Raw genomic sequence first — 17,840 nt, forward strand, 5'->3', positions numbered from 1 at the left:
TTCTTAAAGATCAGTTACTCCAGAACATTATTCCATACAACATTACTGAATGAAAATATGTGAAATATGTTAACTTACTGATTTCTCTCTTCCCAATATTTGCTATGATCCTAAGTGGAAAATGGCTGAACTAAGTTGTTTGTAGGAGTTTCAAAATATACTTTTTCCAGCTTTAAGTTCTCATCAGTATGAGCACCTAAAAATTTTTAAGTTTCTACCCTTTTTCTTATTTTCTCACCATGTGTTACACTTATCATTGGTGCAGAACACCTGAATGTGCAGAACTAATATGTTGGTCAGTTATTATTGATTTCTCCATCTTAAGCATACTGCAATTTAATTAAAGGAATTTTACACCAGACTGTTTTGCTTTTATTTATAAAGGATCTTCTGTGGTTATTTTGCAAATTGAATACATAGGTTTGCACATTTTCAGTTGTGTTAGATTTCAAACAGCATTTTGATTGTAAAGTTGTGTAAGTTACTTATGGTGTTTCTGCATCCCGTTTACATATTCTCTAAACCATTGCTTCTTTGTCAGCAGAGGCTGCTGTCAAAATATGGCCATGCAAACATATATATAATGAATATGTTGTGTATTTTTAAAATTGTGCATAAGACCATGTGCAGAAAACAGTCAATGATACATGTCTTTCATTTCTGTATGCCTGGTTTAATTGATTACAATATTTGTGTTATCTGCAAAAGAAATAATTCTGTTTTTTTTTTATATTAGATGGAAGATCATTTACATGTTGTTGTTGTTGTTGTCTTCAGTCCTGAGACTGGTTTTATGCAGCTCTCCATGCTACACTATCCTGTGCAAGCTTCTTCATCTCCCAGTACTTACTGCCACCTACATCCTTCTGAATCTGTTTAGTGTATTCATCTCTTGGTCTCCCTCTACGATTTTTACCCTCCGCGCTGCCCTCCAATACAAAATTGGTGATCCCTTGAGGCCTCAGAACATGTCCTACCAACCGGTCCCTTGTTCTAGTCAAGTTGTGCCACAAACTCCTCTTCTTCCCATTTCTATTCAATACCTCCTCATTAGTTATGTGATCTACCCATCTAATCTTCAGCATTCTTCTGTAGCACCACATTTCAAAAGCTTCTATTTTCTTCTTGTCCAAACTATTTATCATCCATGTTTCACTTCCACACATGGCTACACTCCATACAAATAGTTTCAGAAATGACTTCCTGACACTTAAATCTATATTCGATGTTAACAAATTTCTCTTCTTCAGAAATGCTTTCCTTGCCATTGCCAGTCTACATTTTATATCTTCTCTACTTCGACCATCATTAGCTATTTTGCTCCCCAATTAGCAAAACTTATTTACTACTTTAAGTGTCTCATTTCCTAATCCAATTCCCTCAGCATCACCCGACTTAATTCGACTAAATTCCTTTATCCTCATTTTGCTTTTGTTGATGTTCATCTTGTATCCGCCTTTCAAGACACGATCCATTCCGTTCAACTGCTCTTCAAAGTCCTTTGCTGTCTCTCTGACAGAATTACAATGTCATCAGCGAACCTCAAAGTTTTTATTTCTTCACCATTGATTTTGATACCTACTCCGAATTTTTCTTTTGTTTCCTTTACTGCTTGCTCAATATACAGGTTGAATAGCATCGGGGAGAGGCTACAACCCTGTCTCACTCCCTTCCCAACCACTGCTTCCCTTTCATACCCCTCGACTCTTATATCTGCCATCTGCTTTCTGTACAAATTGTAAATAGCCTTTCGCTCCGTGTATTTTACCCCTGCCACCTTCAGAATTTGAAAGAAAGTATTCCAGTCAACATTGTCAAAAGCTTTCTCCAAGTCTACAAATGCTAGAAACGTAGGTTTGCCTTTTCTTAATCTAGCTTCTAAGATAAGTCGTAGGGTCAGTATTGCTCACGTATTCCCATATTTCTACGGAATCCAAACTGATCTTCCCCGAGGTCGGCTTCTATCAGTTTTTCCATTCGTCTGTGAAGAATTCGCATTAGTATTTTGCGGCTGTGACTTACTAAACTGACAGTTCGGTAATTTTCACATCTGTCAACACTTGCTTTATTTGGGATTGGGATTATTATATTCTTCTTGAAGTCTGAGAATATTGTGCGTGTGTCATACATTTTGCTCACCAGATGGTAGAGTTTTGTCAGGACTGGCTCTCCCAAGGCTGTCAGTAGTTCCAATGGAATGTTGTCTACTCCGGGGGCCTTGTTTCGACTCACGTCTTTCAGTGCTCTGTCAAATTCTTCACGCAGCATTGTATCTCCCATTTCATCTTTATCTACATTCTCTTCCATTTCGATAACATTGTCCTCAAGAACATCGCCCTTGCATACACCGTCTATATACTCCTTCCACCTTTCCGCTTTCCCTTCTTTGCTTAGAACTGGGTTTCCAACTGAGCTCTTGATATTCATACTAGTTGTTCTGTTTTCTCCAAAGGTCTCTTTAATTTTCCTGTATTCAGTATTTATCTTACCCCTAGTGAGATAAGCCTCTTGACTACCCAGTGTAATTTCAAGTCGAGCAGGCAAGCCCAACGGTACTTTAAAATTGCAGAATATATTGAGTGAGCAGTGGTGAGCTGATTAGTAATCATCTTCTAAGGTAAAATTTGGATTAGTTTGGGTGTCAAATCAGCAGTGTTGTCTAGGCTTTGTGACTGAATTTCTCCATCAAATTTTGCTTGCACAGACATAAAATTTTGTGGCCAATGTCCATTGTCATCATTGCCATTAGAGGTTCATTAGAAAATCAATTACTTCATTCGGATATGTGGATCAATATAAAAATAACCAATGAATAAGGGAAGGCAAGAAAGATACAGTTTCCAAATACACTCCTGGAAATGGAAAAAAGAACACATTGACACCGGTGTGTCAGACCTACCATACTTGCTCCGGACACTGCGAGAGGGCTGTACAAGCAATGATCACACGCACGGCACAGCGGACACACCAGGACCCGCGGTATTGGCCGTCGAATGGCGCTAGCTGCGCAGCATTTGTGCACCGCCGCCGTCAGTGTCAGCCAGTTTGCCGTGGCATACGGAGCTCCATCGCAGTCTTTAACACTGGTAGCATGCCGCGACAGTGTGGATGTGAACCGTATGTGCAGTTGACGGACTTTGAGCGAGGGCGTATAGTGGGCATGCGGGAGGCCGGGTGGACGTACCGCCGAATTGCTCAACACGTGGGGCGTGAGGTCTCCACAGTACATCGATGTTGTCGCCAGTGGTCGGCGGAAGGTGCACGTGCCCGTCGACCTGGGACCGGACCGCAGCGACGCACGGATGCACGCCAAGACCGTAGGATCCTACGCAGTGCCGTAGGGGACCGCACCGCCACTTCCCAGCAAATTAGGGACACTGTTGCTCCTGGGGTATCAGCGAGGACCATTCGCAACCGTCTCCATAAAGCTGGGCTACGGTCCCGCACACCGTTAGGCCGTCTTCCGCTCACGCCCCAACATCGTGCAGCCCGCCTCCAGTGGTGTCGCGACAGGCGTGAATGGAGGGACGAATGGAGACGTGTCGTCTTCAGCGATGAGAGTCGCTTCTGCCTTGGTGCCAATGATGGTCGTATGCGTGTTTGGCGCCGTGCAGGTGAGCGCCACAATCAGGACTGCATACGACCGAGGCACACAGGGCCAACACCCGGCATCATGGTGTGGGGAGCGATCTCCTACACTGGCCGTACACCACTGGTGATCGTCGAGGGGACACTGAATAGTGCACGGTACATCCATACCGTCATCGAACCCATCGTTCTACCATTCCTAGACCGGCAAGGGAACTTGCTGTTCCAACGGGACAATGCACGTCCGCATGTATCCCGTGCCACCCAACGTGCTCTAGAAGGTGTAAGTCAACTACCCTGGCCAGCAAGATCTCCGGATCTGTCCCCCATTGAGCATGTTTGGGACTGGATGAAGCGTCGTCTCACGCGGTCTGCACGTCCAGCACGAACGCTGGTCCAACTGAGGCGCCAGGTGGAAATGGCATGGCAAGCTGTTCCACAGGACTACATCCAGCATCTCTACGATCGTCTCCATGGGAGAATAGCAGCCTGCATTGCTGCGAAAGGTGGATATACACTGTACTAGTGCCGACATTGTGCATGCTCTGTTGCCTGTGTCTATGTGCCTGTGGTTCTGTCAGTGTGATCATGTGATGTATCTGACCCCAGGAATGTGTCAATAAAGTTTCCCCTTCCTGGGACAATGAATTCACGGTGTTCTTATTTCAATTTCCAGGAGTGTACAATGCCCATCTCCAGTATCCTGCAAGAAATAAAACCTTAGTAGTGCCAGGAAAATACAAACTTCAATGGTGCAGTCCATTACAACAAAGAGTGCATTCCATAAAGAACTCTAGTATAGAAAGTACTGGAATGACCAATTAACATACGTGTGAAGGACGTTTCCTGTGAAATATTGGCTGGCACTAATATACCAAAAAGAGATGACCATAAATATCAGAGAAACAAAAGGAGATTGAACAGGCTAGTTGACACCACCACCACCACCACGCCACTGATGCCTTGGCTTCTTCAGTTACTTGCCAACACAGAAAAAGGATCACATCAGGACTTTAGTGTGAAACACATCAGTCGCTGACATAAGCCTCCACTGGCAATCTCTTTTTTTACTTCTCTCTGTGCTTCACTATTTGTTGGTAGGCTCCCTATATATTATGGATAACAACACTGGAAAACAGTGGGTTACCTTTCCTTTCTAATGTATTACTGACAGAGACTGTCTTATTACTTAAGCATCTTGTACCTTCTGACTATATGCCCACTACAGCATCATTGGTGTATGTTGACTCCAAACAATGGAAGACCCGAGTTCTGTCGATCAATATTACTTACCGAGAATGATTAACATTTATGGGTGCAATTGGATTCTTAGCTTTCAGCTATACATCCTGAACACAATTTACTACCTGCACTTTGATTCCTTAGTATTTTATGAGGCCTGTGGGACTGTTGCACACTAATAAGAAAAATCAAAAATAAGCAACAAAAAGTCTTGCCAGTTGGGTAACACTAACTGTCTAGACCAGCACAAAGTAAGAAACAGTGCCAAAAAAGTAACAAATTATTCATTTATTCATAACTTGTAACAGTCTACACAACATGGTAACAATAGCATGACGAAATTTACACACAGACACATTCTAACAATAGAAAAAGTAAGCTCCATATGAACTACACATTGTGTTAAATAGTAGGAGATAAACCGTGGTGCAACTGCATACTGTATCTGTTGACTGACAGTAACCTGTTGACATGCAGTAAACATGCAAGTTTTTATGCTGGCTACTTAGCTGACGGAATTATATTGTTCAATATATGGAATCTGTCAATATGTAGAGAACTTTTTATGGGAATTTGTTTTCTTTCAGCATACAACATGAGGATTAAGAATGGTGTAACAACTTATCCCCGAAAACATTGCCATATGCTGCTAGGCGGTGCTGTACTTGAGAGTACTGGAGGGGAACTCGAGGATTCCTTCATTTGAGCACTAGACAGTATAATAGGAGAATGGAACAGCGAGCTTACAGATGTGCCTTTAATGTGTGGAAGGCCGAGTGCGATGGACGAGCCACACGGTACAATTATCGAGAATGCATTACAGTTTGTTTGCATGTCTGCTTCAAAATTTGTGCAAGTATGGGTCATAAAGAAGTGGCAGGCTAGTGAGGGCAGGCCGCAATCAGTGCGTTTGGTCATTAGGGAAGAAAGCGTGTTGAATTTCGTAAAATTCCCAGGTGACCTGCTGGGTCATGTCACAATTACTCTATGATATTTTGGCAAACAGACTTGTTGTCATCTCAGGTGGCCCCTGATGACTGTTGCTCCACTCCTGTTTGTGTCCATTCCACTGTAATTCTGGCAGAGACAGACTAATGAGGAAGTATTGAGTAGGATTGGGGAGAAGAGAAGTTTGTGGCACAACTTGACTAGAAGAAGGGATCGGTTGGTAGGACATGTTTTGAGGCATCAAGGGATCACCAATTTAGTATTGGAGGGCAGTGCGGAGGGTAAAAATTGTAGAGGGAGACCAAGAGATGAATACACTAAGCAGATGCAGAAGGATGTAGGTTGCAGTAGGTACTGGGAGATGAAGAAGCTTGCACAGGATAGAGTAGCATGGAGAGCGTCATCAAACCAGTCTCAGGTTTGAAGACAACAACAACAACAACAGTCAAGAAGGTAGAATATAGATAAATAAGTGTCCTGTAACTGCTTTCGGCAGTTGTATGTGTTTGGTAGACTCTGAAGTGTCATGTTAGGGTCAATTTTAATCTTCTAAAAGAAGCACAGGGTGTTGATAGCCTAAATTTTTGATTAGGTCATGGGGTGAAGTTTCCAATTTCTTGTAAAACTGGACTGGCATTCCCTGAATGAAAGCTTGGTTGGATGGTTCTGCTAACAGAGATCTGTGGTGGGGATGTATCTTGTCAGTGCCTGATGTTTTGGAAAGATCTTTTTGGAGTGTATGGGGGTGTGAAAATTGGATGTTTGACAAATAAGACAACTCTTCCAAGATAGGAGACGATGCCACAGTATTAGCTTTCAGTCTGCAGTATGCCCCCATATTTCTGTGCAGATGGTATAAGTGGAGTAAGATGGTGCCTGCACTCTTACATCGTGGTATGGCATCGGGCACCCTCCGTGTAATATAAGTGTAATAAATTTGTCACAATGATGATGATGGTGATGAAATTTATACCATTAATATTAGATTCAAACCAGTGGTATCAATTTGTGCATATTCCTGTCTTGTGTCCACTGATACCTCGTGGCATTCTGCTGTATTAATAGATTTTTAATGAATTACAAACAATTAATTACTGATGAAATTATCACTGATATTGATACTACCCTTACACATGGCACAGCATAGTATAATGCTTTCTTAAGTTCTTGAACCGTGGAGTCTCCGAATTGACGTGGTGATTATCAAATTCAAATTACAGCATTTAATTATGCTTATTAATGCTTAAACACCACAATTACACTCTCTGGTTTTCTTGGCATGGTTATTAATGATGTGTTTTTGGGAGGACATTTAAGTTGTTTATTTATGCACATTATTTCAACTATCATCCCAGGTGCCTAATTCATGTTCTGTGAGCTGTGTTGTAATACTTCCTGCCTGCACTCTAACAAGGCTGTGTAATATTCGTGATGTCGCACGACTATTTATAGTACTGGCACCCACTACACACTTTACTGTTCATTTGCTTTTCAGAACCCACTCTATTGTTTCATATAACACACATTATGTGTGGTGGAGGAGATGGCTGGTGAGATCTTAATTAATTGAGTGCTGGGCCAAGAGCCTTGCTTAAGTTGAAACTCTGTCATAGTTTATTAGGTTTTCCAAAATTTGTAATGTGATAAGACTCCTTAATTGCTCTCATGAATTTGACATTTGCTTCATGATATGAGTTTCATTGTATTTCGTTTCGTCATCATATTTGAAGTAGTGCAGTGTACTTATACATAGACTGCTTAGAAGCAAATGCACTAGAATCCCCAAAGTTCAGAATAACATATGCCTATCAATACATAGGCAACAAGTTTGTGGTTTGTCCACACGGAATAGAAAACTTCAAGCATTCCTGGGATATTTAAACTCTATAAGTATATAAAATTCATGGTGAATCTGAGTAAAATGGTCAGCTACCTTGGCTTGATCTGTTACTTAAGAGAAGAATGGACAGTTCCCTGGGTCACGCTGTATAGAGAAAACCCACCCACAGTGAACTCTTTCTCCTTGCCATGTGCCATCACCATCTGTTGCAAAGGTCTAAAGAGCTTGAATGTTCACACACAAGAAAGCCTTGTTGAAGAATTGCAACACCTATGAATACTGTTGTGGAGGTGTGTGTACTCATATTGACAAATTTAGCAGCCACTGCAGTGCCAGTAAACAGTTCCTGGGGAAGAAATTGAAACAGAGAGAGAAACTTAATCTGTCCCAATCTTTGGGAAGATCCATACTCTTTTATGGAAGCAAGGCATCCTGTGTATTATGCTCCTTTCAACAAAGATGAAATAATTATTTGTAATTTTAATGATGATCTAGGTCTCCAAAAGCCTGATGTGTACTATATTCAGTGTGAATAAGGCATGTCTTACGTGAACCAGACAATTAGAGCAGTCTAGAAAAGGAGCAAGAAATATCAGTGACACACCCGACTAAATCAACAAAGGAAACAAATTGTTGCCAACGTACATAAGAACAATAGCTCAGATGATAGATGAACATGTGGTTAACAGCTAACAGTTAAAGCCTTAATCTTACAAAGATTCGTATTACGTGATTTCAAACACTCAGCAATGATGATGACCTTTTGGCACCAGAAGTAGACATTAATGGTCATACACTAAATGAAGCATGCCATGTAAAATTCCTTGGGGCTCAGTTGAATAACTAGTTACAATGGAGTCAATACACACATAAAATAACCAAGCAGCTTGGTTCAGTGTGCTTTGCCCTTAAAAGCGTCTCATTGTGTTGTTCTGCAAAAACTGTGACTAGCAGCTTTATGTTTAACATCGTTGTATATATACAAAACAATAATGTACATCACAAAAGGTAGTGAGGACTGGATTACAAATGCTAGTGTACACACCCACAATACAAGAAGGAAGAATGGAGTACAGAGCATACTCCACCGACTGGCAATGCTAAAAAAAGGACCCCAGTACTCTGGTATCAGACTACTAAGAAGTCTGCCCAAAAACCTGCAAGATAGTGTACTTTACAATGACTTTCCAAAGAAACTTAAAGACTATCTCATTGAAAAAGAGTTTTACAGTGTGGCAGAATACTTATGCCATTAAATTTGTATATATTGTTATTCATTATCAGTGATGTAAAAATGTAAGCTAAAGGTGAAGAAAAATAAGTGATAAAGAATGTTAATACTTTGACATGTCCTATATTACACGTACATTTACTGTACACAATGTAATCTTACAAGATCAAATAAAATTCAATTCAATTCAACTTGTTTACATTTAGCTAAATAGCTTTAAACAGTATCTTGCTGATCCACGTTGTATTAACAATATTTTTATGGTTTGTTTGTATTTTGTTAATGTATATATTGATTATTTCACATCATAGAACGTTCTCTTACTCTTGACATCTACGGTACACAATTTATAGGTCATAAGTGAGATTAATGTTGAGTTTCTTCATTGTTGCATATATACTCAATGAGAACAAAGAGCAACCACTGCCCCCCCCCCCCAAAAAAAAAAAAAAAACCCACAGTAACTTCCTGCCACGATATTTCGGCGCAGAGTTTTCTGGCCATCTTCAGGTGAATGCCACTGTAGTTGTACTGGCGAGTACGCCCTGAGCTCCGCTATTTAAAGCCTTCTGAGGTGACATTGCGCATGCGCTGCTCAGCGTGCGCGTTCATAACGGCTCCGTGCGCTGCGCCTCGCGCCCTCCACTGTGAAAGCCTGGCGTATCGGTGTCGGGTCAATTTCCATCTTTATGCAGATAACTACGTCGACTACGAAGTTTCTCTACAACAGGATTCCAAACAGAGTTCAGCTGATAACCGCTGTCTCGATTGATGAGAGTCTCGTTGTCAGACAATCTTATTTCCACAGATTCATTGATAATCGAGCTCCAAAAGTTTGATGTATGGGCCAAAACTTTAAACATCACAACAAGACAGTATCTGTCAGACTGCCATTTTCCATAACCTTTTTGATCTTGTGAATTATGGAAGCACTATAATTTCACATAGTTATCACATACAAAAAGATCCAAAGAGATATATATATATATATATATATATATATATATATATATATATATATATCTCTGTGTGTGTGTGTGTGTGTGTGTGTGTGTGTGTGTGTGTGTGTGTGTGTGTGTGTGTGTGAGAGAGAGAGAGAGAGAGAGAGAGAGAGAGAGAGAGAGAGAGAGAGAGAGTGGGGGGGGGGCTGTTGCTGCTTATAATAGATAGTTTAAAGTATTATTCTAAATTGCAGTTTGCTTAAGAATTTAAAATTGTTGCAGTGTACATCCAGGCATCTGCAGCTCTTTGTGTTATCACACTGCTGACAGACGTTGTAGCTACACTCCTGACAGGTCTTGGTCTGCGGAGTAAAGACCACCGCACCAAGTACAAGTATTACAGGATTGCAGTGTATGTGATGGTGCTTTCTTGTGAGTATATACCTCAATAATGTTCATATTTAAACAAAATATTTCCACAGTTTAGTTAGCAACTTTGACACTGTTCTGTGAGTGATTAGTAATAGTTTAGATAATTAAAAAATAAACTCATATTTTAAATTACCTGTAGACATACTTGTGATTATTCATGCTTACTCGACTGTTTTTGTTGCAGTAATATCCATTCTCATTGCCTTGGTGGTTTACCCAGTATTCTTTGCTGCTGAATTAAATGAAGGTATATCTTCGTCTTTCCCAGTGATATATTGTTTGACTAGTGTTTATTTCCAGTAAACTACTTACAATAATGTTACACAAATATTTCATAATATTTAGCGTAACCAATGTATATAGTAGTTATTGTCTCTGATCAGTGGATCTTATCTATTTTGTAACAGTGCTACAGAAATGCAATGAAAATATTTCCATCAAATCAGAAAAAGGAAAGTGCTAAATACAGCTGATGGATGAATGTCAGAGTAATCGAAACCAGATTTTTAAAAAAGTGTTGAAAATTGTCTCTCAAACCATGTACAATGTGCAGTAAATTTTGTACTTGGATGACAGAGTGATTAGAAAGTGCAGTAGCTGAAATTTACAAATGTCAAAGTGAAATTTATAAGAATTACTGGGTTCTGTTTAAGTGCCAAACTTCAGATTTAATATATTATTGCAGGTGCTAACAATATGACCAGTTTCACATGTTGTTTACTTACTGTCAGTCAGTGATTTGAAACAGTGGTGGTTTATGCTGTTATATTTTTAGGATTTCAGAATTTATTTAGAATAAATCACTGCCTTGGGCACCTGCATTTGGGATTTGGAACTGTCTCCTTCCTTGTTGAAGGTGTTTAGTCTTCAACAGAAGTTCTTTATTGAATCAATCAATCAGTCAGTCTGTCTTTCTAGGCACTCAGTAACAGCTTTTATAGAAGAGCATATTTCACATTTGAGTAATTACTGAAGAATTGTAAAATGTACTAGGACATCCTTCACGCACAGTTGTTTTCATGTATAAGGCTTGCGGTCAGCTGATCAATTATTATTGATGAAAATTTATATTCAGTAAATACTCCTGATGAAATGTTGCTCTTCTAATTTGAACAGAAGCTTAAGTCTAGACCTTTCCCTATGCTCTATGATGCTTGTCTGGGAAGAGAGAGTAGAGTAAGCAAAAATATCGTGTACTATATTTGCTGGAACTGTTCAGCTTCCCAAAATCATATGTAAAGTGGGTAGGACAAAAACTATAGACTGCAGTTATATCATCTTAAATCCAGATATTTCTGCACCCAGAGCATCTATGGTACTTCTTTTGAGCTTTAGAAATTCTTTCTCAGTGGCACTGTTTCTGAGCAGTAATCCCAAGGAGGCATAATTGTGGAGTTTTCAACTAATGAAGAAAGCTACCACATTAAAGCAAAAAACCAGTTAATAGACTGTAACTAAAAATGTTGGGGAGAATCATGTGTCCACTGCTATCAGTTCCACAGTAGTTTTTAATTGTCAGCAGTTACTTGTAGTTGTGGTTTGTTTTCTAACCACCCTTTTATTCAAGAAATAGATCTTTCTAATAGGACTAGTGTTGCATCTTTGTCATTGGTCTTTAGAGTGGTAATGTTAAATTTTGCAGTCCTCTTAATGCTTAGGTTTATTTTAAGTATGGCCATAGAATTTCACTGTCTCTAATAAACAATTGTGTGTGTCAGTTTAGGGATTTTAGAGATCCAGGAAATTTGGGACTTAACAGGAGGCGGGGGAGGGGGGGTGGGAGAGAGGGGGGGGGGAGTGTCTGCTACAGAATGTTCTTACAACATTGCACATGCAACACAGGTCTGGTCTGTGAAGTCAGGATTCTTTATAGTTTCACATATTTGTTTCCTTCCCTCCACTTTTACCTAATTCTGCACCTCAGATGATGCCAGAAAGAGCAAATTGGCAGTGTTCTTTTCTTCTCCTAGAAACTTTCAGCCCTTAAAGGAAATGGAGACTGTTGATTTTGATGTTTAGTTACTTTTCATCTGTCTTAAAGACTAATCAGTTCTGTCATTCATTCTCTGGGGGTCAGATATTACCATCTATCAGATGGATCCCACATCTGAAAGCACCATGAAAAAGGCATGATGTTATTGTTACATTCCTAGTTGTCACGGCACCAGTATGAAACAGATACAGTAATCTACACGATCCTACCTCAGGTGAGAACATATTCATCCCTTTGGGGGGGATTGTTATGTGCACTATGGACAGCACATCAAATGAGCAGATGGTGAAATGCATTCTTCAGGCTACATTGTCACATCCATGAATAGGACATACACACTATCCCACTGTTCCTGGGTCGATTCAGGTGGATGACGTACAACATTCACGGAGATATGCAGAGTCATTTTACTAGAGGAATACATATGGCAGATAGACAAGTTTATAAAGCAATCTCTCAGATCTGATTATACACAGCCTTACTGGAGATGTATGATCCAAAAGCCACCAAAAGGTCTTGACCTTAACAATATTGCATATGTGTGTGATTGGTAATGCGGTATCTGCTGAACAGTACGGATTGCTTGCTAAGTACTTACATGGTTATTGAATTTTATTGGTTCCTGAGGAGAGCAAAATCAGCTGAAATGAACAATAGCACTTACAGTACTACATTCACCATTAAACTTATAAGCGAGCTACGCTGTGAATGAGTAACTCTTGAGTAAATAGCTTGGATAAATTGACATTAGAGGTGTGAGAATGCACCCAAACATTATATATGAAGATGTGGAATAAATAAATAAAATCTAAAAGTGATATGTATGTAGTTATGAAGATGGTTAAACATAACACTATTTCTTAAACAGAAATATGCTAATGATTCGTAAATAAAATTGAGACTATTATAGCAGACTCTTAGTTATTTTGGAGTTAAGGTACTGGTTGATTTCTTAATATTGATCATAAAGTATGGCAAACTTCTTAAGCTTCATTTCAGTTTACACCAAGTATATTTATGGTATGAAATGTTTTGATTCAATAGAAAAAGTTTTAATGACGGTTGTTAACAGAACCATGTTCAGAATCCATGGGAACATACTTAGGTCAGTTTATTTTTGAAAAATTTGTTGCAGAAGGGTTTATTACTCTAGCAAAAAGAGTGTTAGTTGCATTAATTTTATGTCTCTGAAAAAGAGAGCACTTGGTCATCTGACAGTGAGATAACCCGTGCTGGACTTAATCCAGAATAAAAAATTTACTGTTGTAATTGCATACATTTTGCTACTTTCTTGATATTCCGTTATTTTACAGGTAATCGCACTGTGTGGGAGTTTGGATGGGCGTATGGTGTTGGCTGGGGAGCAGCCATTTTCCTGTTCGGGGGTGTTATTCTGCTGCTTTGTGACAAGGAGTCAGAGGAGATATACTACAAGGAGCGAAAAATAGTGCACGACAACGACTCGCGAGCCTAGTGTCCGCCACCCCTGCCCGATGTCGTGCTTTGAACGTAAAAATTGCTGAAGAGGCCGTGGATGGTCAGAGCATAGAGTTGCAGGATTCTGGAATTGTCTGGTTGGTTTAAAAACCAAAAAAGTGAATAAGTTTGTGAGAGAGATACTTGTCTGTTCTTATAGATACATTTATCACCTTCAGTTAGATCTGTTAATACTTCATACATATAACCAACATAAATTTCATTGCAGTTATTTAGGAAGGTTGAATACATATTCTTCACAAATTAAGGAAAAAAGAAATCTTACCAGTTCCTTTACTATGATGACAAAATATACAGTACATCAGTAGGATGTCCAGTTTTAACATTTAATTTTGGAATTAAAAATTCCACTTTCCTTTCTAAACCTGGTTGGTATATTGTGCATCAGGAATCCTGCAGTTATGATCTGGCCTCCACAATGTGGGACACTGTGGATATCACAGTCAGTAGTTGGCTTTTTTGGACAAATACTGCAGTCTCTGGTTTCAAAGTAAAACAGGATGGATGTTGTGGATGAGTGAGGCTGCCAGTTGTATGTCTGTGCTAATGGTTTCTTTCTGTTTCATGTAGAAAACCCTATTTGTGTGAAACGTGATGCATGCATGTATACTTCCCACATCAGTCTCTAAAGCATTTATTATACAAAAATGGTTGTAAAATTTTGTATTTTAAGTCCAGTAATTATTTGGTTCCTCTTTTGCTCTAAAAGTTTACGTTTCTCATATTATGAAATTTTGATCATTTTCTGCCATATAACTGTGTTGTTTTAAAGTACAGCTAATTTAAACAGTTAAACATCATTACTAACCATTATATAGAGTTACACTTCATTACTTCAGGCAATGTTGTTAGTACTAGTGTGTTGGCTATCCTTTTTTAATTTTTATGTTAGCATACCGCTTTCCTTTTTTCCTCCGTGGATCTGTGGACCAAATTGATTTGGCTCCTGCATAAAGTTCACTGAATGAAATAGTCATTGTTTTCCAGCTTTTTGCCCTTTTTTGTTGCTGGCAAGTATGGTAGAACAATGGTGTGCTAGAGAGAGAGAGAGAGAGAGAGAGAGAGAGAGAGAGAGAGAGAGAGAATGTGTGTCCGTCTAAATGTGTATGTGTGTATTTGTGTGAGGTAGTTACGGCTCGGGCAGGAAAGGTGTGCACTTAAACAGAAGTGAACTTACAAACTGGTGATGCATGAATTCAACGAACATAGATTATATGTATTTTCATAGAGAAACAATGAAAAATTCTCATGTGACTACCATATGCACATTTTACAGCCACAGAGTGGGATCAGATGCTTGGAAGTTCTTTAGGAAGACAAAGGTTTTTAATATGGATTTTATAGAGCAGGACAATGTTTTACAAGAACACACATTTTTATAACAGAACAACTCGCTTAACACCAATGACTAACATTAATGTTTTAGCTGCAGCATCTATTCATGTGCAGATAAGGAGTGAGTGTGTGTGTTTTCTACTTGTTGGTAACTTTACTCTTTATATTGATGTATTCATCTTCTTGTAATTGTTTTGCGCAGTTCCTGTTTAGTATGAAGATTTCTGAACTGTTAATTTTAAAGTGGATAACATACTCAAGTTTAAGAAACTGCCACATTGGGAAGAAATTATGTCAGAATATAAGTCTGTATTGAGACTGTCTTTCTTTTTTTTGTACATAGTGTAAAATCTTGTAAATGAATACTATCATAAATAATGATCATTAACATCACATAATTTTAATTTACACAGTGGTTTGCTTGTAATTACATTTTTACTGTATTGATGTACATTTGGGCATATAGCAAATTTCCGTTTTAAAGTTCAAGTACAGAGTTTATCATCTCTGTGGTATTTGTTTGTTCACTACTTCCTTTAGATAATATATATTCATACAATTATTTTTAGGTAACTTCTCACAGAAACAGCATTGCCAAGGAAAAAAGCCTGTGAAAGTTTCTCATAGCATTACTCCATTCATTCTGTCACAATAGAAGTCTATAACTTCTTGATAGTTCATTTTTAACCATTTGTTAACCATTCACTCACTGGACTTTCCTTCAATGATTTGTATATAAAATATTAAATTTATTTGCTGAACTTTTATCTTTGAACAGAATGTTGCCTGTATCTATAATATGGTTGATAAATTTTGTAAATATGTGTGTTGTATAGTAAACATAGAAATTTATGAATTGTGGATTTAATTTAAGAAATGTGTAAATGTATATGATATTCTATATATGTAACTTGAAGATGGTATGGTATTATTTACCAGATAAAAACAAATAATTAGTGCTTCACGCATATATTTTCTTCCTAATTTAAAAAGACACAAACAGTTACCTATTTCAGATGCTTGTAAATGTCAAATATTGACTCACTTCATTTAATTAATTTTGAGTTTTAGAATTAATGCAGTAATAGCTGAACTAATGTAGGGATCGCTATAGATGAGGATCACTGCTAGGTTTGGAATGAGAGCAGGTAACAGGATTCACCCTGCATGCATGTTACCATCAGTGAGATTTTCTATTATAAGTTCATTGAATTGAAATTCATGTACGTTCTATGACACTAATTAACATATAGAGCTGATAAGGCAGCCAGGAGCAACAAATTCCTTATGTTCCATCATTTCTTATTTATCTCTCTCTATCTCTCTGTACATATATATAACAATGAGAACAATCAATTATTGACAGAATTCTTGAACAGATTGTTATGTGAAAAATTCCTGAGAATCAGGTATATGTCAGGAGGTATGCATACAGAATGTATGTTTTTGTATTACATTATAATAACTTTTCACTTTACAGAATTATCTTGAACTTAATGAAATCACTGAATGCCATTTCATGCACTATTCGTCATGAACACTACACTTAAAAGTTATTTAATTTTTATGTTAACATAGTTCATTTTAATTATAGATTTCCGTAGTTGGCAGCTCCCTCTAGTCAGCCTTTTGTAGTGATAATTTATTAAAAAACAAGTATATATCAACTGGCCTGTTGAAAGAATATTGAATCATCTTCACAGAGAAATTTGTTTAAACTTTATTGTTCCTCTTTTTAACTTTATTGTTCCCCCTTTTTTAGTCAGTTTCAGATTGATAAAATTGTAAGATAACTCAAAGAATACATTTTTCTGTGAGGCTTTAGTGTGCATGGGTAACAATATTACATCACATATGAAATCAGAATTGTCCTCATTGTCATTTAATGGCAGTTACTAATTGTGTCAAGACTGCATAATTCAAACCTGCTGATGTTTGCAACAGGTTTTGTTGGTAAGCATAAGTAAATGTAGTTAAACATCACACTAACCGTTAACTTGACTGTTGTACAGAAACATCTTGTGTGTTTGTGTGTTTGTGTGTATATATAAAATACATATATAGACACTGGAATTCAGTGCAGAACAGTTTTGCAGACATGGTAACTCCAGGTAATTACTCCAGGGAAATGTGTACTGAGGAAACACAAGCCAATAAACTATGTGTACCAGTCACAACTGTCCCAAATGTGTGTGTCTAGAAAGAGTGTGTGTATAAACTGTGAAACTTAAATTTTAAAAATGATATGCAGTTTAATACTGAAGAGACTACTGCCTTCAAACTTCTTGTATTCATTGAAATGCATTATTTTGTTGTTGATTTTAAAGTTGGCTTTTTCCCATGTGTGTGTGACTTCAGTGATTGGTTGTTAAAGTAGATATATGGATCAGGATTGTTAAACTAAAAGTATTTTCTTCCAGTCAGTGCTGTTTCAGTACTTGGGCAATATACGGGCTAGAGAAACTGTCAGTGTACATAGTTTTGAAATAAAAGTTATGAGAATACATAAGCAATATTTGTCATGACTTGTACAGTAAGAAAATTGAATATTCAGTAATATTTATTGATTTAATAAAATATTTATTAGTATTGTTTAAATAAAGATTTATGTTAAGTCCATATAATATATAAATGATCAAAATTTTCTATGCTTGTAGAAATATTGGAACATAACTGAAAAACAAAAGTAAAATCTTTCCTTAAAAGTTATTTTGTGGTATAGTAACTGCACTTATCAGTAAGACAAGTGGTACATCACCTGAGGGTTGAAAATAAGTTACTTCTATTAACTTT

At 37.9% G+C, this 17,840-nt stretch overlaps 1 protein-coding gene across 5 annotated transcripts in view; it reads left to right on the forward strand.

Annotated features, from left to right (window-relative positions):
* Positions 1–17,556, forward strand: part of LOC126253651 (transmembrane protein 47) — a 387,066-nt gene extending 369,510 nt beyond the window's left edge. For all 5 annotated transcript variants that reach the window (XM_049955159.1, XM_049955162.1, XM_049955161.1 and 2 more), the window contains 3 exons: positions 10,073–10,222; positions 10,407–10,469; positions 13,529–17,556. In XM_049955159.1, the coding sequence (XP_049811116.1) occupies positions 10,073–10,222; positions 10,407–10,469; positions 13,529–13,689 (374 nt within the window). In that variant the 3' untranslated portion in view covers positions 13,690–17,556. The remainder of the gene's footprint in view (positions 1–10,072; positions 10,223–10,406; positions 10,470–13,528) is intronic.
* Positions 17,557–17,840: the final 284 nt, after the last annotated feature.

Source organism: Schistocerca nitens, chromosome 4 (genome assembly GCF_023898315.1).
Source record: "Schistocerca nitens isolate TAMUIC-IGC-003100 chromosome 4, iqSchNite1.1, whole genome shotgun sequence".
Lineage (NCBI taxonomy): Eukaryota > Metazoa > Arthropoda > Insecta > Orthoptera > Acrididae > Schistocerca > Schistocerca nitens.